This window comes from Cyprinodon variegatus, unplaced genomic scaffold (assembly GCF_000732505.1).
Source record: "Cyprinodon variegatus isolate N-32 unplaced genomic scaffold, C_variegatus-1.0 Scaffold37, whole genome shotgun sequence".
Taxonomy (NCBI): domain Eukaryota; kingdom Metazoa; phylum Chordata; class Actinopteri; order Cyprinodontiformes; family Cyprinodontidae; genus Cyprinodon; species Cyprinodon variegatus.
Window position 1 is genome coordinate 1229813 of NW_015150490.1, and position 25183 is coordinate 1254995.

Consider the following 25183-nt stretch of genomic DNA (forward strand, 5'->3'; position numbering starts at 1 on the left):
AATGCGTTGTATTTCTTGACCGTAATGATATTCAACTATTCTTCTGCTGCAATGAACCCAATCGCATATATTTCTCTCTGCAACATATGAATAAATCTGCATAACATTAATGAAAGAAGGTGCTGGAGTAATATTTTTTTTCACGTTTTCATTGCATCAACTTCTAGGCTTTATATTTTCACTTGATGTCGTGTACCTGCAGCTGCATTTTCTATATACAGTATAAAGCAGTAAACTTTTCTTTAACTTGTTCATTTCCTGTCACATAGTGAAACATGGATTATTTATCAAGGACACAAATGTCTCTTTCAGAAGCTGACACAGTTTTCTAAGCTATTGAGATTTCCTTGACATGTTTACCAAAGAACAAATCCTTATCAAGTATAAAAAACCTCTTTCTACTTAGCCAATAAACACATGCATGCATTTTTTAGACTTTAATAAGATGCAAAGCTCCATCACTGTAGACAGTGACTCCACTCTTTGCATAGATGTGACCTTCGTAGCAGTTGCACAAACTCAAAGGTCTGTTCAACAATTGCAAGAGCCAATACAGTTCATGACCAAGCTTTTAAAGTCTGCTTGATTAAGATTAAAATTACCCCTGATTAAAGACCAGTGATGTGTTGTTTCACGACAACGGATCCGATACGCGCTAAATCAAGCTTTGTTTTTTGCGCCTGCTGTAGTATGCAGTATGCCAGTAAATCAAACTATCCCCAACAAAAACTTATTTCAAATATTTATTTCACATGAGCTTCAATCACCAGTAAGCTAAGGCAGTATCACGGTTATTGACATATAGAAAGGTCAGCTTAACAGTTCAAAAAGTTAGAAATACTTGGTATGAAACTCCACCTACATATGAAGTAATGAGGAAAGTTGGAGCATAGGCTTTCAATAAATACATGATTCTGATTCTACTCTTCAACCTTTTCTTCTGTAGGTTTTCAGAAGTTAAAATGAAGTTGAAAACCATGATTAAAGCAACCAATTAATAGAGATCTGAGAAAATCTGAAAATTGTATTATAGGTATTAAAGATGTGATCATTTTTTGGGCAGGTGATAATCAGTCATTAGGACCACCATAGATATAGAGAATTATTCTCATAAAATTACAATTTTAGAGCTCATATGAAGTATGACACATACATCTTTTCAGTTTTAGTTAGACATCTGCCTCAGGATTTTTTAAAATCTTTTTATTCTTTAGCCCTCATTTATGGTTATTATGAAAACATGGTAGCAAATGTTTTCCTATAGACTGAATCCAGTAGAGGTGATTTTAAAGCAGAAACATTTCTGGACATAAAAACTGGATCAATCATGTATTCTGTTTCTTGAGTCCTGCTTCTTATCAACTATCAGAATGTCAAACATCTCTCGGCTCAAATTAAATGATCAATAAGATGCTGGTCTTCAATACATTTAGGGAATTCCAATAATGGCTGTCGTAATCAGCATATGCTTTTCAGCATTTAGAAAAATGACTACCCTGATTTGTTCCCTGGTTTCTCCCCATGTACCAGATCATTATCATTAGATCATAACATGATTGTTACCGCTGCCTTTTTATCGCATGCTGTTACATTCTATAGAATTGATTAAGCAGCAATCAAACAAGCAATTAAAGCATCTCTGCAACTAGTAGAATATGAAGGCTGTTTCCCCATGAGCTGTACTATATCGACAGTTGACCTTTTTAGAAACCTGTCATTAAGAACATGAGTGCTTTGGGCTTTAGCTCCTTTATTAATATATTTATATTACGCATGCTGTATAAAAAATACTTTTATTTATCAGTCTGAAAGTGAAGGCGAGTTCCTGTATAAATTGATGAAAAATATTTCTATATGCCAAGTGTGAGAATGAGAGACTTTGCACTCCTTGTTTTCTAAGGTTTAACTGGATATTATCACTGTCATTTTGGTTTTCACACTGAGGTTACACTAGTTCTCGGGAGAGCACAAGCCGGCCAAGGCTTGCCTACCAGTCTGCACTTTCTATTCAAGCCAACACAGAGACCATCTGCGTTTGATTCTCCCCAAGGTTCTTAAACTAATGCCTCACTGTCACATTGAGGCTCAACATAAACGTCTTGGTTTCCCAGCTCCTTATGCTCTGTTGTCAGCCTGGTAAATGTCATTTTCACCCCCCCAAACCCATATTACTTTGGTATGTTTTGGGCTCTGTTATAGACTTCCTCTCGGAAGCCATTAAGACTTAGTTCTGTTATTTACAGACTTTATTGTATTCTAAAAGTGTAGCTGTTATGCCAGCCTAATACGTCTGAAAATGATTTGGCATTTTCTCTTGAGAGGGAAGTTTTATAACGTGAGTTGGACTTTCAAACTGTTTACAACCCTTTGAAGCAACTAGTATTGGGGTTAAAGTAGTGCAATGTTTGTTGCCAGTCTTTGTGATCTTGCCCCTCTGACCTTCCTAAATTTTATAGATCGTACCTAATCGGGCCAGAGTCAGAGGTCCCTGCCTGTTAAATGTTAGGAAGTATGTGTCCGAACTAAACCTGCAGTTAGAATGGCTAAATCATCATCAGCATCCAAATAGGGGATTATGAAATTCCTATCAGAGCTTTCGGATTAGTTGTGGCAGCTTTGTTTCAGCGACGTGAAATGATTGCTGCTCATCAAACGAGAACGGAATGGGCAAGGGCAAGCAGGAAGACATTCTGTCGATGAGAAATCTGATTGCATAGCCATGCTGTTGTTCAGACAAGTCAATTATGTTGTCAGCTGCCTTTTATCACTCCCCTGATATAATTCTCACTTTTCAAGTCCTCCTCTAAAACTACAAGACTGTGACTGTTTCTCCTCGTCACGCTGCGGTTGCTCAAATTCCCTGCTGTCTATGATGACAGTGATTAGGGATTTTATTATGACCATTAGAAAGCTTAGTTTTTAAAATGAAAAAAAAAAAAAGAGTCAAGGTCAGCAACTGATTGTGTGAGGAGCTAAATACTTGGAATGTACAGCAATGCAGAATACAGGTAGAGGAAAAAAGACACGTCTTTGTTCAAATCCTCTAACCAGCTTTAACAGCAGTATCTTAAGTGGTTTTTCACAGGCAGATATAATTTGGGCCCAGTCTTGACTACAACTTTAGTATAGATATTAAGGTTGCTGAGTTTAAATTTCCACAGCTCTAATGAGGTTTAACTAAAACACTCAGCCCCACACTTACGTCACCCAAGTTCAAGCCAACCTTTAGCTGTTGGAAGATTATCTCATTTGTGACCGAAGAATACTTTAGTATACAGGGGAGTCATTGACTCCCAAATTGTGAATTTATCACCCCTGTGGCAGGATACTTAAAATTTTGTACTGTATGTGGTTTAAGAGCTAGTAAGTGATTAATAACTAACCATCACTGAATGAAAGCAGGACGGTTCTATATACTTGTCCAAAAACAGCTTTTTTTTTTTTTTTGGTTTCCTATAGGGATGTGACGAAATCAAAATCTCACAGTACGATACAATTTCGATATTGACCTCACGGTACGATATTTATTCCGATATTTTGGCATTTGACATTTTTTCTGCTTTTGCCAGTCAACAGGCAATATACTGTTGTATTTATGGATCATTACAATATAAAACGCTGATCACATAGTGCTTTTAAAGTGCAAGTTTTAGTCAGGAACATCAATATTCCGTTGCTCTTCTGTGCAATGTTCAAGTTAAGAAGCAACCAGAACAATTGTAAACAATAGGGAATTCCCTTTAAGTGCAAAGAAATATCAAGTGAAGTCAAAAAAGCAGCCTTTTAAAACTGGTATTTAGGAACATAACTTAAATTTAAATAAAATAGTTAGTCAAAAAGCCTTTAAAAAAAACACTGACCTATCGCAGTTTACTGTGGCAGTGCTTGAATATAGTCCATTGTCTGTCCACCACCTTCTCTCCCTTTGCGTTTTTTGACACGGCAGAACCAAAATGTTTCCAGACATCTTGCTTAAAAGCTGCAGGGGCTGGCACAATCTCAACTTCGGGGTTGTTGTTTTCATCCTTACAACTTTCGCTGTCGGCCATGCTAGCTTGCTTTGAGCTTGTGTGGACAGCGTGCAATCCCCATGCATTCCTATTGGCTTGAGAACGGTTGGTATGACGACACAGCGCAATTTGCGCTGTGTCAAAGGATCATGGTCTATGTAGTTTTTAATCCTCTTGCTTTTTGACGGATACCTGTCCTTTTATTATTGTAACCCAACCACGACGATATCGAGACACGTTTACCACTGCGATAGCGGGATAATGTCAATATTGTTACATCCCTAGTTTCCTATTCATTTAATAATTTATTCAATTTAATGATGGGAGCTGAGCTAGGAATATTTGTTTTTCTATAATGAAGTATTTTATTTAAACAGCCTTGGAACCTGGTCAAGAACAGACATTATGTAAAACCCTAAAATTTAAAAGAGGACTTTTTTTTTTTCTTTTGTCAATGATTACAGCTTTCTGTCGGTCTAAACAAAGACATTCAGATGCTCATTTGCAATGTTTACTACCTTAGACTGTAACAGAGAAGCATTATTGGGAATACAAATACATCCTAAATGTACTGTTGCTAAGGAATGAGATCCACAAAAAAAACACTGTGAGCCACAGATCATTGATAAGACCAATCAAAGCGGTGAACACATACCACTCTAAGAATAGATCATATCTAAAACCCGTATAAAGGATGTATCTGCTGCTCTAATATTGATTTGAATTTGATATTTCTAGATATGGAAACATAATTCCAAAATGGACCTTTGGGAAACAATTATCCTGTGAGAAAATTTGATTCAACATATAGGTTTGTTTATTTCAATGCAATTGTTGTCCTTTGCTCAATCTCATGTGCATCTTATATGCAGAAGGTTCATGCTTTAATCAAATCACTGGATTTGCATTTTATGGTTTAATCATTTTTTAAAAACCCACTTATTTCCTATGACCATTATCTTTATGAAAGAAATTGCCTCGATATGTCACCTTATGTAAATAAGGGGTTTCTGAATCATGCAGAGCAGTTGGAGCATGCATATTGGTTTTAGGGAGTTTTAATGCCACCCCCTAGTGTGAATATTTGATGTTGATCATTTGGCAGCACATTCTCCTGTGGGGCATTCCTGAGCTCCACCGTGTTGGCCTCTTTTGTAAGATATGAGCTCTGCTGTTCTTTGTTTGTTCAGACCAGCCAGTGTTTTAGTCCAGACACACCGATGCTTTAGGCCTGTCTCGGTCTCATTAGTTTGACCCAACGGCCAATGACCACCTGCTGATGAACCACTTCTCTGTCATACCTTGCTGAGAGGTAACCAATCTACAGTATGATTAAAAAACAAGTGTGCTATTTGTGTTGATTTCGATGCAAAAGATTATCTTTCCTTAATTTCTTTGTTTAACATGGATTATACCCAAGTTATTCTGATAACACTACAAGCGATAACATCTCCTGTACCGACTTCTCTAATTTTTGTCTTCAAACTCCAGTTTTTTTGAGCTCATTGTCATAAATGTAGCTGGCATTTATTTCTCAGAAGAGCTAAAAGGATTTATGCACTGAGGTTTGGCTACAACTTAGAGGGCATTCATTTTTCATTTTTTTAAGGCATTGGTGTCATTTATTAGTTAATCTGAGCAATTTGGTTTGCACTCATAAGAAAAATATAAAACACTTATGCATTAGAGGACATATGAGTACTGATTAAAGAAAATGTCCATCTGCAAGCCAAAAACATCAAGGAAGATGGCAGAGTAAACATTTGTATGTCTAAGGGTTGAAAATAGCCTTTTTTATGATTTCTGCAGATAAATATGCGAGAGAAAATATTTTTAAGTTGTCAGTCCTCATTGATTATTTACTGAAAATAGCACTAATAATTCCGATTAGATATGTCCACAAAAAATGTATCACCCTGATGAACACAAATGTAAAATTTGGAGAGTTTTTATGCTTCCAGAAGGTCTATCACCCTACAATTCCTTTTTAAACATCAATCTTTGTACTAAAATATTATTTGTGTCATGAGTTTTGGACATTAAGATCTAAAGAGAAGCATCATCTCCTGGTCAGACACTGTTATTCAATGAAAGAGTGGGATTAGAGTATAAAAAATGTACGCCCAGGAGAAGGCCAGTGGCTGGAAGTTGGAGGGTATTTTGCTGGAAGTCACAGGGGAGTAGCCTGCCATTCGACTGGCGATTGACTGGGATGGGGCATTTTGAATGGCTGCTACTGTACTTACTGTATTGTGTTGTAAGTCTGTTTATTTTCCAGCTCATTCCCTGGAAAATAAAGGCATTTTCATTAGGTCAACTTAGAAGTTTATTATGGTCTTGTCTCTTGCTTATTATTCATGCACACCTAGTGGTACATTAAGGCAGATGGAGATGCTAATGTCTAGTTTGCTTAGTTTTAAACTTTACTTTTTTTTAAAGAAATGTTTATTTACCCAACTCTTTCTTTTAATAAATGGGATAATTGTTTTTTTGTATTTTCTGTGCAAAAACGGTGTGATTTGCTTTCACTGAAGTGAAGCTAACCTGAATTGTTCACACTGCTTATTTGTAATACCTAATGTCACATAACGCTTAAAGAATTTGTTGTAAAAAATGATTTCTTTATTTCAGGTTTTACTAAAACAGATCTTGTTTTAGAAATAAGATTACAAATTTGCCCTGCTCTCTTTTCATACACTTTTTATACAACATATACTTGGCAATAGGAGGACATTAATTGGTATTCAGCCCCTCGAGGGCCGCTATCCTGCAGGTTTTAGAGATTTCTCTTCTTCATCATAGCTGATTTCTAGTGATAGTTTATCAACAGGATTTTCCTGAATTGTGAGATGAGTGGATGTACCACTATCCTTTTTGCTTATTCAAAATACATCAAATTGCATAACAGTCTCTGTACTATTGCAAAGGAGTTTATGTGTGAAGGATTTTGGAAAAATATATTGGGCTTTGCCTCCATAGTCTCCTTTTGAGTAACATTTTTGGTGAAATGGATAAACTTCCCCCATCTTTGGCTCCCGACCTGATGTTTACTAAATAAGAACATAGCTGACAGAGGAGGCTTGGACCCCAGTGATCACTGAATTGTTTTGTACAAATAAAATATTTAATACTGTATTAGGCAATATTATTGTACGTTTTTTAAATATTGTTGTTCAGTGTTTTTCTGATATTGAGTAAGTATTAAAAGCAAGTTTATTTTCAAGCACATATCAGTGATGAGACAGCTCTGAATAAAAGAATGTTGCAGTTGCATAATAAAAGCAGGTAAAGTAAATGTATGACCAGATATCTCATAAAACAAACAAACTTTTCATCTAATTTCAAAGCGAATGCAACAGGTTGATTTATTTTATTCTTCTATCACTATCACCATTTGCAGCTGGTGAAGTGTGTAGCCTGAAGTCTTTGGTTGTTGTACTCCTTAAATCTTTACACTTGTGTTAATCTCTTTTCTTGTCAATGAGATTAAGCTGGTTATGAGGTTAATTTCAGCAGGGGGTTCTTGAAATGAACGTCCATTAATATGGATAAAAAGGTTACCTCCACAGCACAGTTGCTGTATCTTATCTCCCCAAACACATGGTGTTCTTGTTTTGGAAATGGTGAATTGATTCAGAATTGATAAGACGACCATTGCTGCAGATGATGAAACTCCCTTTTTAAACTGTCCAGATGGTAATCTCAGTGTAAGGAATAGAGAGGAAAAACGTTTGCTTTCTTGTTTTTGGCAGATGTCGTTTTCTTGATGTGTTTTCAACGCTGGATGTGGGTTACCTCTAATACATAAACTCTGAAATCAAGGGGGGGTGGTCCCTTAGAAGCAGTTTTATTAGACCTTTACTGCCTTTTGAGTGCAATCTACCGCCCTTTTAGACATTAACTCGGCCTTTCACCAAAAAACATTTGTTAAGTAAGATTTAGATATTATTCGGATAAAAAAACTTGTAGCCCTCTGGCCAACCTAGTTTTTCTGAGTTAATTAGCATTTCCAGGAATCTTTTTTTAATTGAGATTGATTAATGCTGTTATAGGGGACGTGTATTGTTTGCATCAGCCTTTTCTTATTTTAACCATGTTCTCCATTTACCATGGATTATGGTCTCATAATCATACAGTGCAGTAACTATAGATTATGGTTTCACAGGTTGACTGAATAAGATTAGTCCGCTTAAGCTCTTTCTTGAATGACTAGTTTTTTCTTCTGAAATTCTTCTTTGTCTCAGTTTCTTGCCAAATGCAAATTTCTTCTATTAGAAGTGAATGAGAAGCTCAGTATTTAGCATGCATCATGCTTTTGTTGATGGTAATTTTCATTTTGGTGTCAAAGGAAGCCTGCAAATATGTACGGATGTTGAAGAGAAAGAAAATTCACTTCCTAGCTTTAGATGTTTCCCTCTGAATTCAATTAGCTTTGTTATGTTGTCCAGGTTTTTGTGTGAAGGCTTTCACAAACTCGTTTGCAAGGATGAAAATCTAAGGATATTTGAGAAAGGCCATTGATCTGGTAAAGCATCTAGCCAATCAATAATACGCCTTACATCATTGTGTATCTAACTTACCCTTTGATAGTGTATCATGATATGTAGCCTAAAGTCAACAAGTACTCTAGCCTTCCCTCCGATGCTATTGTGTTGGCTTTTTGGTATCCAACCAAGCCAGTCTGACACAAATGTTTAGACACTGAAATTCGTATGGCATTAAATAAAAAGTTAAAAATGAGCCTTTGCTGCAAGAAAGAGCAGACGAGTGCTGCAGTTCTGGGTTTCATTAGAAAAGATTAGAAAAGAACAATTTGAGGCTTAGAAATACATTTTCAGTGGGATACAACTCTTGGCAATTTTTTTTTTTTTAGCCAGCACTTTTTGTATTATTATCCAAATCTAATTTCCTGGTTTATTGGATTATTTCTATAAATTTCTCTTAAATTCTAAATTCCCTCAAAATGTTTATTCCTTTTGTTTTATTCTCTGTAATGAATAAAAAAGGCGCCATTAGACAGACAGAAAAAGTAGGCGACAGCCTTCTCTATTACCGCTCTTCGTTTATGAAATAACCTCCTGCTGCACATTAGGGAGGCTCCTTCCCTGTTGAATTAGAAAGACTTACTTTTATGCACAGACTTTTCACTCTGGCAGGACTTAGTTGATGTGATTTTGTTTATTTAGCTTAAACAATTTCATATTATTGCCTTTTTTGCTTATTTTAGATTTTTATGCAGTATTTTATTATTTTATTGTTTATGATTTTTAGCTATGTTCAGCACTTTGTTTTCAGCTGTAGCTGTTTTAAAGGACTCTACAAATAAAGATGATGATGATGATATTTTAACAAGGTGATAGACGAAGAGATGTTTGTGGAAACCTTTGCATTTTGATGATCATCTGGAAGACGATCCAGTGCTCATGCTACAATTCCCTGTCAACCTAGAGCAGTTCACTACTGGTCAAATCGCTGGTGAACTTTCTCAGTCATCCAGGTCATAGTCATTCCAACAAAGTTAAAAAAGTAAGAAAAAAAAAACACTTAGAAAAGCCTTGTTATGGCTTAGAAAACATGCAAATTGAACAGAAAAAACAGGTCCCTTAGTAATTGGGAGATGTTGAGGTCGTTGAAATACTGGCCCATGGCCAACAATGACCCTAATGACTCCCTTTTCAGAGGCATAGGCCAGTATAGGGTCTTGCAGGCCAACAGCGACCTCAACGACTCACCATTACTAAGGGGTGCACCTGTGTTTTGTTTTGTTTTTTTTGTTTTTTCTGGGTTCAATTTGCATTTTTCTAATCCACATCAAGGCCTTTGTTTGTGCCACTCTATAAGCCTGGAAGTCAAACCCTATTCCAGAAATTTTGAATTGAAAAAGCTTCCTGGATGGGAAGCAAAAACATCTTATAACTTAAATAACAAAGTCTATTGGTTTGTTTTTTCAACTTTTTTAACCTCTTAACATCCACCTCATTTTTGGTAATTCTGGCCTATTTTGCATACCCAAATGGAAAAGCAAATAACTTAGGAACTGTAAGCCCAAACTACATGTATATATATACATTATTTGAAAGCCAACACAAAATTTGGTGACTAGAACACAGACCAAGCTGCATCAGTTCAAACATGACTCAAAGTTGTTGTTTTTTATATTCTCAGAAATGATAGTTTTTGAACAGCAGTAATAAAAACATTCATAAGAAAAGCAGGTTTTATTGTATTATATTTGTTCTACATCATATCAAACACAAATGCAGGAAATTTCAGACCTCTAGCTATAACAGTTCCAGAGCTGTGGGGCTTTGAACTTTTGGTGACAGCTTGGAGCTGTGCACAATGGCTCCACCTGCTGGTAAAAATTTTACTGGTGGAAATGTATGCATTCTGAATTATTACCCCCACTCAAAGGGGAACGCCGTTTTTTTTACATTGGGGGACAGTGATTCACCTACATGTTATGAATGCTGGTGTACCATAAAGAATAAATTATGAACAGTTTAGTTTGTTCCTTCAAGTCGTTCGCCCATAGGAAGACGTTACTTGGATATAGCCTAACGGAATATCTTCAGAACAGCTCCAAATTACACAAAACGTATATGGGTGAGTAGAACATGATGTAATAACATAAAATCAAGGGCTCAATGTAAAAAAAAAAAAAACTGCGTTCCCTTTTAAGGTCCAACGGGTCGCCGGCAACCTGGTGGATTTTAAGAGGTTAGCTTTGTTGGCAATACTGGTGAACTCACATTTTAAGTTGTAATTGTTACACAACTGTTTTTATATTTAGTAGCTGCTGACATTCTCTACTGAAGACAGGACTTTAGGGGACTGTTAGTCAATGATTTGTTAGGGTGAAGGTCACAACTTGCAGCTTAATAACTAAAATCTTCAACCTTTAAATCATTTTAACCTGGCCTTTTTATGAGCACTGTGATAGGAAGTGTTGGCCTACATGTGCTTTTGCTCATTTTCTTCTATTTGATGCTGCATAGCTTCTTTCTCTCTCCTGTACATATCCAGGTTGCTTCATCTAGCCGCCCTCTTTCAGTCTGAGTCTAACAACAGCCATAAACAGAGCAGCAGGCTAGGTTGTTGGTGGTGATTGAGTGGAACCACTTTAAAGGTTACAACTTTGTCTCCTTGGATGAAAAGCATAAAAATTCAAACTTGCTTGCAGTTTTCTAATGGATTTTTCTACTGACATTTTAATGTCCTCTCTAAATTCACTTCAGTGAAAAAAATGGATCTGAATGTTGTACAGTTTTGTTTTTTTTTGTTCTTCATGTCATTTTCAAATCAATAAGGGCTAAATTTCTCCCAGTGGAAACATTGATCTGTTAGATCAATTACACCTCTCTCTTTCTCAACTTTGAAAGCAATGCACATCAGTGATGGTGGGGGTGGTGTTCGATAACGGCAAACATAGTTTATCCTCTTTCCTTTTCCTGTATTCTCATTAGTCTCTTTTGTCTATTTTTTATCGCTTGCTAAGCCAGGGTTGCAGCTGAGGTGAATCACTGTTGAGCAGTGATGTGAAAGATCTGCAGACCACCCACTGGTCAGTGTGGCTGACCAGCAGTTCTCTCTCTTGTAGTGTTAAAGTATTGTATGACTTAAAAATTTTGATTCCTAAAGATGATCTCAATTTTAAATCAAAAAGTTGGAACCAATATTTTTGGTGCTGTAAATTAAGTGTTTAAAAATTTTGTTGAGATAAACATACTGTTTGATAAACTGGATTCAGTTTGGTTAGGATTTTATAATGAAAGCTTCGGTGTCCCCTGCTATCACCTCATGCTGAATTTTGTGAAAACCTTTGCAGTGATATTTATTTTATTTCCAAATACAGTCACAAAATGGGTGAATAAAGGTTGTCCTAACTGTTTGATTTCTTTATTTAAAGAGCATAAATCCAATTCAGACAACATGGCAATTAAGTAATGAGCAACAGTACCTGAGAGTTAACTAATACAATCTAAAACACAGTTTGGTTTTTCAACAATATTTGGCCCGAAACTCAAATCAAATTACATTAGTGTTAGGGGTGGAAAGGTTCACAAGATCCACGGTTTGGTTCGGTTCACGGTTTCGTGGTCACGGTTTTTGGTTCGGTTCGGTATATGTTGATTGTTAGACTGACATGTTGGTCGTGTTGCTGTTAGCATAAACAAAACGCGTTGCACAATGCTTGCACACTGTTGCACTTTTATCCACAACTTTCTTTCCGCCATCATCGTAGGTCACTCTAAATGCAAAGTGGTCCCATACAGCAGACCTATAAAGTGCTGCTGGCGCGTCTTCCAACTCCTGTTCTTTCCCACTGGCCATACCCACACAATTCTCCACAACTACTGATTTTTTTCTGCTTCGCTTCTTCTTCTTGTTTACTACTGGTAGTTGGCTTTGGTCGCAGTACTTCCACCTTCTGCTGTGGAGTGTAAACGCTTTGCCTATGAGAAAAAGGAGCCGTGTATGAACCGAACCGAGACAGTCGAACTGAATGATTCGATACGGTTTACATATACCGTTCTATCCCTAATTAGTGTGCATTGCATCTTCCTGTTTTATTTCTGATTTAAAGGCATATTGACAGATGTTCTTTTTCTGGGAGTACCATTAAAATAAGTGGTCCTCCTAATTGTCAGTCATTCTGGTGATATGTTTACGTAACGCCGTCCTACGTGCTGGTCCCCATTTTCACTTACCAGTGGTGAGTCTGACATAGTGGAAAAATGCTTCTTTTAGAAAGTAAGCTTCTATGAGCGATGCAAACAGCAACTTTTAAACAGATCGTGCACGAGGAGAAATGGGCTCTTGCAGGCTTTTAATAGGCTTTCCTTCTCAGGAGCGGGTACAGGGTTTTTCTTGTGCCTTTTTTTTAAAGTGGAGAGGAAGGATCTTTTTAAAAATGTATGAAAATCCTCCACTTTACCTTTAAGAGACTTGATTTCATTAGTTGACTTATTTGACTTTTTTTTTCCACCGTTGGTATTAAAGAACCTCATATTTAAACCAAACATCAGATACTCTTGATATGCATCTACTTTATTCTCTATTTTTTTTCCATCACACCTTGTTGAGAAAGACTTTTTTTTTTTTTTTTGTTATCTGGTCCCTCCATTTTTCCTCCTCACTACTTGAAAGTCACACCCTCTCAAACTCTGATTTGAAACAGCAGGTAATTTCTGTGCAATGGCACATCATTACATGAAAATGAATGCGATTGATGAGAGATACAGTATGTTCCTGAAGGCAAGGTCGGAGCAGATGGTCTGTTGCTCGCCTCAGTAATAAACTTTTTATTTTTTTTATTTGCAGTCACTTATTGACTAGACAAAAAAAATTGTAATGAAAGAGCAAATGCATCAGGCAACACATTTCAATTTAGAGACAAATTTGAAGGCCGTTTATTCACCTGCAGTCTTTTTATAAAGTTGTTGCTATGGCTTCTCTGGCAGGTACTCATTCAGAGAAAATATCAATTTGGTGTAAAATGATAGCGTATAGATTTAACACAGGGTTTTAAGCAAGAAGAAAATTAAAAAAGGTATTCAAGTCATTGTTTAGCATCAGAACGGAACCATTAGTTTTATTTTGCAATACTGCAGAACTTACATGTAAATATTTTACAGATATTTTGATTTGATGGCAGTAACTACCTTAGGAAAAAAGGACTACTGCGTGTTTACCTCCGAGTTACATCATCTTTTATTTCCTATAGTTATATTTGAACACTGATGTTCCAATAGATTTAGCATTCCTATTCATTATATTCAGCTTAACATTTTTAGGCATTCTTTTTTTATTATTATTATATTTCATAAGTTTGAAAAATGCCAACATCTTGTCCGTTTTGTATCAGACATACTAATCAGTCATTTAATCCATTTGTTGGTATATAGACCTACGCAGATAATATCAAAGTTAATAAAGGTAATGCCCTTTATTGCATTTATTTAGCTGACCGTATTTTTAAAGTGCAGAAAAATAATGCAGGGTCTACATTTGTTGTGTCTTGGTTATTTGATAACCTCAATTGAGTTTTAAAATTAGTTAGAAATAAAAAAGTGTAGCTTTACAAAATCCAGTATGTTGTGTTTTCCTTTCCTCTGTCCTGCCTACACCCTCTTCACTTTTTAATACACTGTGACAGTGCAGGTTCTCCTGAGGAATCCTGTCCTTTTTCCACCCGTTCCCTTGCAGGAGACTTCTGTTACCTGGCAACCTGACAGTGACAGAATTTGGTCATCTGTTCCCGCCTCCACCCGTAGTCATGCCTTTACATTTCTCATGTTTCAGCGCTCTTGATTCATGTCCTTCGAAATGTCAGGGCCGCATGAATAATCCAAGCAGCAGAAGGAAGGACGCTGTCTCTTTACAGTATGCTGGTACACGATGAAACATAGTTGTGATGTAAAACTTGTAAGCAAAGTGAATCATTGCACATGAATATTTTTACCCACCTGTTTTAACCAAATAGGACAACAACAGGACTTCTTATTAGTGTTTAGTTTTTTTAAGTTTTTTTCAACATTTGCCTAAAAATCTTTTTTTAGCCTTTAAATTCTTCTGTCATTTGATTTTAGACACTTTTATTTTTAAATTGAAAACTATTCTTTTTTTCTGGCAAATCTTTTGCTGTAAACCTTTTTTTTTTTCTCCTACAGAGGTACAAGCCTGGAAGATGTGATGAAATCCTTAAGTGGAAGCCTCCGAACCTCAACTCTGTGGACTTTCGCCTCAAGATCACCAAAGTTGGAGGAGAGGGGTGAGTAACTGTTGCCAGGGCGACACTCAACCTGACGAATCATAAAGTACAAATCACAGAAAAAGCCTCACTACACACATACATACATCAAAGGCTTTGTGTAAGATCATTTTTGTTTGGGTCAGTAAATTAAGGTGTAACAGTTGCAAAAACAAACAAGACTAAATATTGCGAAAAAAGCAAACATTTTAAGTTAAGCTGTGCTGTTGGAAGCAATAAAAATTAAGCCTTGCGATGCAAGCTTTATTGTCGCGAGATCTGAGTTTTCAGTCTCTTGAGAAATCCATCTTTAAAGGCTCCCGCTAATACGTCCATCTCATTAACCAACAGCGAGTCGGACCAATAACAGGCCAGCAGTGTTTTTTGGGGTGGGACATTTAGGAATGGCGACAGTCAGAAGGGCCTTCTTAGAGAATTACAAACATGGCTACGCTGAAGGACTCACTTGTCAATATCGCAATTGACTTGGTTTTACCTAAAACAGCGACAACTTCTCCTTTAAAGAAGGAGCAGAGAGAACTTTGTGCATTTGCAAAAATGAAAGATGTCTTTGCTTTTCTTCTGGCAGGATATGAAAGAATTTTTATTTATCAGCTTACGAAACGTCATGATTTGTTGCTATGATTGGCTGAAAGCATATTATGGAATGCGGGTACTAGCTGGCACGTCACCCAATCAGCTCAAAGTATTGTAGTAAATGTCCCCTTCTTTTCACGGACAGACTGAAGGACACCCATCCCAGATTTATAACGTAGACCTCAGCTCAGTTCTACACATATATATCTGCCTACTACTAGGTTAATAAAAATGGCTCAGGCGGGCAAAAAATGTAAAGAAGGTCTTCAGTAGTGTCCTCTGCTCTCGGCAGGTAGAGTCTGATCTGACCCTTCCTACAAAGGGTTTCAGAATTTAATCGAATTACGTTTGTTGACAGTTTGGTGGGTCTGGCCATGGAATGATCTGTCATCAGCTCTTTGTTTTTCTGCAGTATAAAGAGGGAAAAGGAACTCTGACATTCCAGTTTCTTCGCATACTGCTGGTGCCCAGTAAGCTGCCCTCCATGTGTGAGGACAGGGTATAGCTGTGCATAACTGTCATTAAAAAACATGTTCAACTTCTTTGACATTAAAACATTCTATTTCATTCAGACTTTTCTTCCTCCTTGGGGTTTAATTCCTTCTGCTGTAGCACAGGGACCCTTTCACAAAGAGAACCTTGCTCTCCATCATTGTGTGTCTGCACCTTTTGCTATCTTATGCCAGGTATTTTCTTCCTTCAGTACAAGCTTTGTCCTTTTCAAATTCTGTTCTTTTTGTGTAATATAAATTATTCCATTCCAGTACTGCAAATTGAAGCCATCCTGACAAACACAAAGACAGAAAACCAATTTTGATTTTAGAAAAATACAACTGAACCCCTTAGAGGTATTCAAAACCACATGAATGCATTTTTAAACTACCAACTAAAGCTATTGCTAAAGCAGAAGCCGTCTCTGTTATTGGCAAGGAAAATATGTGCATATTGCAATAAGTGGATGGTAATCCACGATTTTAGTATACTAAGGATTAAAAACCTGCGAATCCCCTAACTTGGCTACTCTGTTAATGTTGATGGATTCATTTTGACCGATAGCTGAGAGGAAAATGTAGTGCTTTCGCAAGTAACTTTTTTTTTCCCTTGATGTGGTAGAGAAAAACCAGCTAAACAAGCCTAGACTCACAAACATACCCTGCATTATGATTATGGTTTATGCTTTTTGTCATTGAATACAAAAGGCAAAATAAATGTAGACCAACAAACATATTAGCTTAATATAGTGGAGCGAAAATGCTGGATGAGTTGAACATAACAAATCTGACTATGTACACCTTCATTGTTTAAATTTAGACGTGAAGAATATTTTTATAGGATATTCACTGCAGCACCTACTCTAAACAGGCAAATCCAGTGCAGATTAAATGTGCCTCTAGTAAGCATAACATAGCATTAGCATTTTATTCATTCCAAAAAATTCAAACAGAAAAGTTTGACTTGAATTAGTGTGAAAATATAGAAGAAAAACACGCTTTTGGATATTATGCAGCTGCTCCTTCTGCCCAGAGAGGATAACTTAAATGTGTAGTGAAGGATTTTCGTGAATATTTTCAAAAGGCTCGCTTTCTCCAATAAAAAAAAAAAAAGAGCATGCTCAACCCTGTAATGCTTCCGAAAGGGAGTGCCTATTAAATGCGTGCAAGAGCGTGCACAGGCCCATTTCTCCTCATGCACACTGTTTAAAAGTTGCTGTTTGCATCGCTCATACAAGCTTACTTTCCAAAGGAAGATTTGCAATTTTTCCACTATGTCAGACTCACCACCGGTAAGTGAAACTGGGGATGAGCACGTAGGACGGCCTTATGTAAACATATCACCAGAATGATTGACAATTAGGAGGACCACTTATTTTGATGATCCTCCCGGAAAAAGAACATCCCCCACTATACCTTTAGGGATGGGATAAATATTTTTTAAACCGGGTTGAATTGCTCATTCACAGCAAAATAGTTACGTGAATCTGTTCAGTTGGGAAGGGGATGATAAAAATTCATACTTCCATTCGGTTTGGTTCACTTTCACCCTCGAAGAAAGGAATGGAAAACAGGAGCTGCTGAGGTGATAGGTTAGAGGAGGGTGGATCGTCTGGTCCTGCATCATTGCCAAAGTTTTGACATCTGGACTTTTAGTGCTCAGTAGTTTAAAACTCTTGTGTATCTGAGCACAATCCTAAATAGCCTGTAGCGTGGACGTGCACTTCCCGATTCTTTCAGCTCAAAGCACAATGTTGTCCTCTGATTGGTACCCTGCTGTCTCAGTTGATGTCATCTTTCCTCTGAGAGCCGTTTGACCTCAGCGACTTTTCCAGCTCTTTAGCCATGAGCCCACCACCATTTAGCAACAACAGGCTCCCAAGGATGACACTGGGGCACAGCTGCTCATTCTACTCTGAAGATGGCCAGCCTTTCTGCTTGTGAGTGGCTGTACTCCCCCCCTCTGTGACAGTGAACTCAGACAATCTTAGTAATTTCAGATTTTGTTTTATACTTTCCCAACTGATTTATTTAACCGACAGAGTAGTGATCATCAGTGCTTACTTAGTCCAAGTGTAGACTTTGAAATATCTGCATAGTCGCTGTCTGGGAGGAAGAGTTGGATGGACTTGTTTGGAGGTACCAACTGTATATTCATAATCCCACACAATCCATCCTTGAGCACATCTTTGTGCACCACTGAGGCACACAGCCTTGCAAGTTTTATTACCTTCTCTGAAAGCATGCACAGAGCCAGACAGTGATTATGTTGTGGCAGTGAGAAAGAGGAGGTAGACAAGGATAAAATGGAAATTTTGAATAAGTGCAGACACATTGCCAGAATCTCAATTAAGCATTGTGCCTTAAGTATTGTATAGACTGATGGATTCGTGACTAATTTTGCCCAGTATTCCCTCTTAGAGCTGGATAAGTAATGGTAATTTCATTGTTCATTAGATGAGCTTTGATTACTTGAATTAACTTTCTCAAAGCTGATTCCCAAACCTTCTAGTCCTGCCTTTAAATTCTGAGGAATTATTTTCATTACAGTATTTTGATCCGTGTTTCGTCTTAATGATTCAAGTCACATAATGTAGATGCCACGAAACATGATGCATTAAAGTGAGGCTGAGCAGAGAGTCTGTAAATTCAAAACTTTGCCTCCAAAGTGAATTAATTTAGAAATTTAAGGCAATGCTGGAAAAGTGAAGTAGAGGTTTTATGCTTGAGTTTTTTTTTTTTTTTCAGATGCACTGAAAAAGAATTCGACTTGAAATTATAAGATGTCACAGGTCTGTTTTCCAAAGTTCATGCAAACCAGTGGAATCCTGCAGAACAAATCTGGAGCCTGCAATTGGGATGTCTGTCATTATGAATAAACTGCCTTCAGTAAAAGCAAAAACAAACTACTTCCAGTTGGACAGAAATTTGATTTTCTTTAGAAATTAGTGTGCTATTTTATGGGGGATTATTTATAGTTATTTCATGTTTTAAACATCTATATCCTTATAAAGGTAGAGCCAATATTTGAATAATACTTTTACTTGGGGCATAATTTGATGTTACCCACTACTTTTTTGTTTTCTCACAAAGTTTTTAAAAGCTGGTGGTAGATAGAATTTATACAAAGACAAAATTCGCAAGAATAAGAGATGGGTTAGCATAAACATTAGATTTATTCTAGTCTGCTTGAAACGAGGCTCATGCTTTGATAAGGATGTATGACTTTGGTTCTGGATGTGAAACATTGGACCAGATCTCTAGCTTTGCTGAATTACTCAGAGGGTCATTGGGAGTTTTGTTTGTTTTTGACTGTGATGAAGGAAAAAGAGGAAATAAGTCCTTTTTTTCCCCCCACATACGTAGCAGTCATACCTGAAATCCCTGCACAGCCTTTGATGTGTGCAAAGAATAAATCCACTTTGCTCTCCCAGTCTCTGGTGACAGCAGTGAAAAATTGCGCATACAGTCTTAATAGATCGGCCACAAAGCCTCCACAAATTGCTTGTGCAATATTTTGGTTTCACGAGCAATTTAACGGTCTTTATTCGTCAGTCAGAGCTACTATGTCAAATAATGAAGTGTTATTTCTTTTTTTATGCGTCCTGTCCGGCATTTTCCCTCAGGATTGTTGTCTGAATGCAAAGCAGAAGCCCAACAGATTCACTTTCACAACTGGAGCATTACATTACTTCTCTGCTCTGCTTGAGATATTTATAGATGTATAAGGTGGGGGGGAGAAAGCAGAAGGTTTAAAAACAAGGTTTTCTTTTTGGTAGAAAATGTGATACCTTAGGTTGTAAAGTTTATTTTGATATTAAGGTTTTAAGTAACCTAAGTGTCAGTAACAGCAGCTATGTAGTGATCAGTATCTATTAAAGGTGGTCTAGTGCCTTGCACATTCAAGGCTCATTGATGCATTGGGAAAGCGACCTGGAGGCTGGCCTGTGCCGTCTGATAGGAAGTTTTCAGCACACACACACTACCTCACAGTTTGTTTACTGTGGGGCTGCATAGACACAGATAAGGCCATGTCCTCCCTGAACCCTGTCCAAAGAAGACCTTAAGTCAAAGCTATGAAGGAAGGTGGCCATGTCTGATGACTCACCTTTCCTTTTGCATCAGCTTCATGGCTGGGTGTTTGTACTTTGCTTTCATGGGTAATACTGACCCGAGCTGAATTGTGGGATGCTTAGTCAATGTTCTACTGCAGCACCATGGTTCACGTCGTTCATGTCAATGCGTTCAAAAAATAAATTTATTTATTTCATCTCCAGCAAATAGCCACCAGTGATGATGTTTGTGCCTCAGAAAGGTTAATTTTCTGGATATAAGTATGGGAGAAAGGATGTTTGAACCTTTTAAAAGATATGAAGTAAATCTTTACTATTACTTTAGTGGGCTAATCATTTAAAGTGGCTCTACCTGGATCATCAGCTCTCCATCATTTTTCTGCAAACCTAAAGTGCACTTACCGCTGTGTACTGCAGGTAAGATTCTGAATATTTATGCATCAGTCCACTCTTCTTAAAAAGCCTGAACTATTCCTTTTATCATCCTGAAGATAATGACTGAAACATTATAGTTATAGTGAAGCAATTAGATGATCCCTTATGGCGTCATTCCCAAACATTTAGATTCCATTGTTTTATGTCTATTCATTCTGCTTTATCTTTACTATCATGGTGCGTTTGTTGAAACTGTCGGATTAATATAGTCTGAGACCCATGCTGATATTTAACTACGTCTTTTTTCACAGTTTACAGTTATTTATCTTAACCTTACTTTCATGTCATTGAAAATAGCAGCAATTAGTCACACCATGACCCTAAAGCGTTTAGATTGAATATTTGCCTTAGTTCAGTGAAAGAGCTTGTAGGAAAATAGAGTTTATTTCTGTGAGGGACTCCGTCTTTGTTCCTATGCCTTTGGGGGAAACATTCTTGTCTTACTGTTGTTTAAGAGAAGCTGTCAATGGGAAGATCATTTTGTTGTTTGTAAGTACTGCTGATTTCTTTGGCCTTTGGGGGTGACTAACGATGGCCATGGATTTGGCTTGGCTCTGGACAATGCACATTAAAGTATGCCTATTTGCCCCCCTTAATGTCTACTGCTGCTTCCTTCCTCCCTCTGCTAGCTATCATTACGCAGGAAGGGGTTGAGAGCCTCTGGGAAGATGGTCTCCAATTTCAGCTCCATTTGAGATCTAAGAATTAGCTAAACCAGATTGCTGAGCTCCACTGTTGTTTAGCTGACAATTTAGCTTTGCGACTCTCCCCAATTTCCAGGATAAAAATAGGTAACTAATATAAAACCTGTGCCAGTATTTCTACTTGTTCACTGGTACATACTGTAGAGTTCTAGAAAAAGTGCCTGAAATAAGCTGCAGCCAAAGTTGAATAGCTTTCTTTTGTTATTGTTTTTTTCATGGTTGATGGGTCATTAAGACCCCTGTTGGTAATTTGAGAGACACAAAATGTTATTTTTCAATAAGTATAAACATTTCTGTTGTTTTTGCCATTGCTGCCATTATTCTCATGTCTCATAAGCATTGTCTTTATTGCCTTTTTTTCTCCCCTGTCAGTCTCCTATAAATTATGTCTATTTGAAAAGCTCCATACCCAGATAGACAGTTGCTAAATACCACATAGCAGCACAAAAAATATATTTTAAATCTTTTTTTGTTTTTGGTTATAAAAGATTTATAGATCTGTGTTAAGTGTTGGAGACAAAACAAGTCCTCTGTTAGGGTTCAGGTAAGATGATTGGTCCAAAAAGAAGCGAAAAAACAATGATGTTGAAAGCTTTTCTCAAATCTTTGTCTCAGTGCTACTGTTAACATTACAGTCACTATTTGCTCTTTGTTTCAACCGTTTGAAGAATACAGTGCAAGCTTTCTGCATGTTATGTTTTTGGTGTTGAAATATTCTACTTACATTAATTTTAAGTAATGTTAGCCTCACATAGAGTACTTTTGGTATGTTCTTTGGATTGCAGTGTTCTGTAAACTGTGTTCTGTAACTGTAGTTTACTCTGTGGGTAGAGGAACATCAAGCTGTGCAGAGACACAGAAGGACTCTAAGAGGTGTAATCTCACATTCCTCTCATTCTGTTACTAGTAAATGGAAGTGGAGTGGTGGTTTCCATCCAATGCTGTTCACACTCACATATTCCCGTGTTGAGATCCGGTATAAAGGTAGGTTCTGGTGTTAATGGTGATCTTTTTGTCTTTGCAGGCTGTTACCACAGACTGTCGGCTTGCTCTACGTTGGAAACTACGATAGGCCCTTTGCAAAAATGAGGGTGAGAACAGAAATGTGTTGTTTTGTTGCATTTATCTCCATGCTTACAAGGCAAAAAGTCTTAATGTTCCTTATATTTTAAAGCTAACAGTAGCATCATTTAAAAGTGTATATTTAATCATTCATTTGCCATAATATATATTTCTTCAAGAAGTGGATTCCTGCTATATTATGTAAAAATATAATTGTGTTTCTAACCTAATTTCCATAACACTAGCTGTTTTTCTATTAATCATTAAATTGTGCAACTTCTAATTACAAAAAAAATTATTTGTTAAATGTAAAAACTGCAATCACGAAAAATCTATTTCAATATTTTTGATAAAAGTTTTAATGTTTGGATGTTGAATGGATTTTTTTCACGTCGCATGAGTCATGTGATCTGCAACTGGACCTTTCAGACTTGATGAACAAAAAGATGAAGAAGAAGGCCGGAAATATTTTTATAATGGGAGCGTAGCATAATTGGATTCATGAGAAAAGTAATGCTACGGTCACACCAAAAGCAGCAAAGGCAGCAGGAGCAGCTAGTTTACATGCAAAGTCAATGGTTGACGCACATCAAGGCGCAGAAAAAGGTCCCGCAGCGCCTATTCAGCAGCAGGAGCAGCACATCTGAGCAGCTGAAGGACTGCATCGTGGGCGTTTGAGCCTCTGAAGCTCGCGAGGTGCTGCAAACGAAGCTGCTGCTCGCGTTGGAAAAATTTTACTTTTGCTGCTCGATGCGCCACATCAACCAATCAGAGAAGCTGATCTGGGAGCTGGCAGGCAGACAGACAGATGATAAAGACACCTATGATCACTCCCCTGAAACAGTTTATTGATGTCTAAATGACCTAAAAATGCGAAAATCTGACGGCAAAAAATTTTTACTTTTATTTTCCTGGTGCAGTTTGGATTACTTACATGAAAAATGCTTTACAGCCACTGAGGCAAACTGCGAAGAGACGACCAGGCCAGAGGCTTCTGTTGAATGGGATTTCCGATGACAGAGCTCTGCCGGTATGTGGGGGTCTGTGCGGCTCCAACGGCGAAAAAATATTAGAAGACAGGATCGTAATCTTGATGAACTGACTGCACAGTTGAAGTTTTCAGGTGGACTTTATCACTTAAAAAAATATTAAAACTACTTTTGCATATATAGCAGCCATTGTTACAGGAAAAGAAAGGATAGGGTAGCTCCGCCCAGTGCGCATCAGACCCACTTTTTCCACCGCGCAGCTGAAACAGCAAAGCTGCTTCAGTCGCGGGTCAGAACTAAACTGGTACAAGCATAAAAAATGAAGCAGCATGAGCGTTTTTGCTGCTCTTGCTGCTTTTGGTGTGAACGTAACATAAAAATTTATTTATACTTTGAAACTAGGTCCTCTGTGTAGGTGTCGTGGTGGACACAGAGACGTCCCTGCCCCCTTCCTCAGACACTCTGCTGCACCTCTCCCAAATCGTAGGTGAACGCAGTCAGTGCCGCAGACAGGAGGCCTATGATTGGTCAAATATACATCCGCTCTACACTATGCATATTTCATGTTTGGTACTCTTCCGGCTTGTTTTGTTTGTCTGATCGCCATACAAACAAAACTAATTCAAGACTCGTGAAGTTGGACCAGCTAGAAGAGCGAGGTACGGGAGAACGCTGGGACCCTTTTTCCACCTGGATCCCCGCTCTTTTTTGCCCTCATGTCCCGCCGTTGTCACACAAACTTGCCCCCACCTCCTCACCGCCTCGGCCATATCTAGACCCACAGCTAACTCATGATTTTCCCTCTTTGCGTTGTGGAGTGGAATAAACATAGCACAGACCACACTTCAATATTTAGCATAAATCAAAAATGGAGTATAACCAGCCCTTAAAGGCCAGAACACACCGAATCCGATTTTGCGTCCGATCCGATGGGAAATCGTGTCAGACGAGGTTGTGGTGTTTAGCGTTTATTGAAAGTCAACATGAACACACCCGACACGATTTTACACAAGGGGGCTTACGTAGCTCCGACTGAGATAAGACCCCAGGTCTACTTTAGTCGGACCTACGCAGCAACTCAGCAGCAATTTCATGGGTCTGACGGAAAGAAAGATGCAGTTGCAAAGTAAAACACATCCACTGTGAGGGAAAATACAAAATAGAATCTGTTAATTGCATGGGGAAAGAGTCAGTTTTGGACTCGCATAGAACATTTATATAGTAAACGGGACAGAATTGTGCAAAAACAATAAATGGAACAAAAAGAATATTCTACCCATGATGGGAATTGAGGAGGACAGAAAATGGATAAAGTAGTGATCCGATTTGAGCCTCGCAAGAGAACAAGGGACAGAATGCGCAGTTTATCAATCTCATCGGGGGAAAAAAATTTCAGGAGGTGAAAAAAACAGATAAAATAGTGATCCTCTCTGAGCCTTACAAAAAACAAAATAACGAGGTTGCAGAAAAAGGTAAGCACATATCTCAGAAAAATATAAGGGCGTATCTCTCACCTCTGTGAAAAAAAGAAAAACTTTTGAAGAACCTTTCAGATCTCTCTCTGAGAATCGCCTCTCAATGACTTGGTCATTATATAAACCACCCAACAGCATTTATTGCTGTGTTTTTCTTTAGACGTAGATCACATTGTTTTTGATATAGACTTATGAACGTTCTCTATCTGATCCGGTTTGAGATGCTGCACAGACACCTTAAAGGCATACTATGCAACATTTTTCAGTTAATTAATGTGTTCCATAACGTTTTGGATGATTAAATGAGTCATTTCATTTCGAACAAAGGTTTTCTCGGCCGCCCTGGTGGTCTGTAGGGGAAATACGGTACTTGCAATTGCAGGAGCCCTCGGCCTGCACCCACAGGCTCAGAAGTCTCGTGCATCGCGAGAGTCGGTCTTGCTTTACCACAAGAACTGCTACACGCCCCCAGTGAAAGGCATGCTCGTTGCTAGCGCAGTCGCCATATTTGTGCAGTTATCATGGCGGAACCAGCGCGAAAACAGCGAAAGCCCATGTTTGTTATTTAGACACATGCATAACAAATAATGTATG

The 25183-nt window shown here is 37.8% G+C and overlaps 1 protein-coding gene across 1 annotated transcript in view; it reads left to right on the forward strand.

The window, feature by feature from the left end:
* The window catches only part of rngtt (RNA guanylyltransferase and 5'-phosphatase), a 124643-nt gene that overhangs the window by 85315 nt on the left and 14145 nt on the right, over window positions 1–25183 (forward strand). Inside the window, exons 13-14 of the mRNA XM_015405270.1 lie at window positions 14684–14784; window positions 22088–22154. Coding sequence (XP_015260756.1) covers window positions 14684–14784; window positions 22088–22154 — 168 coding nt within the window. The remainder of the gene's footprint in view (window positions 1–14683; window positions 14785–22087; window positions 22155–25183) is intronic.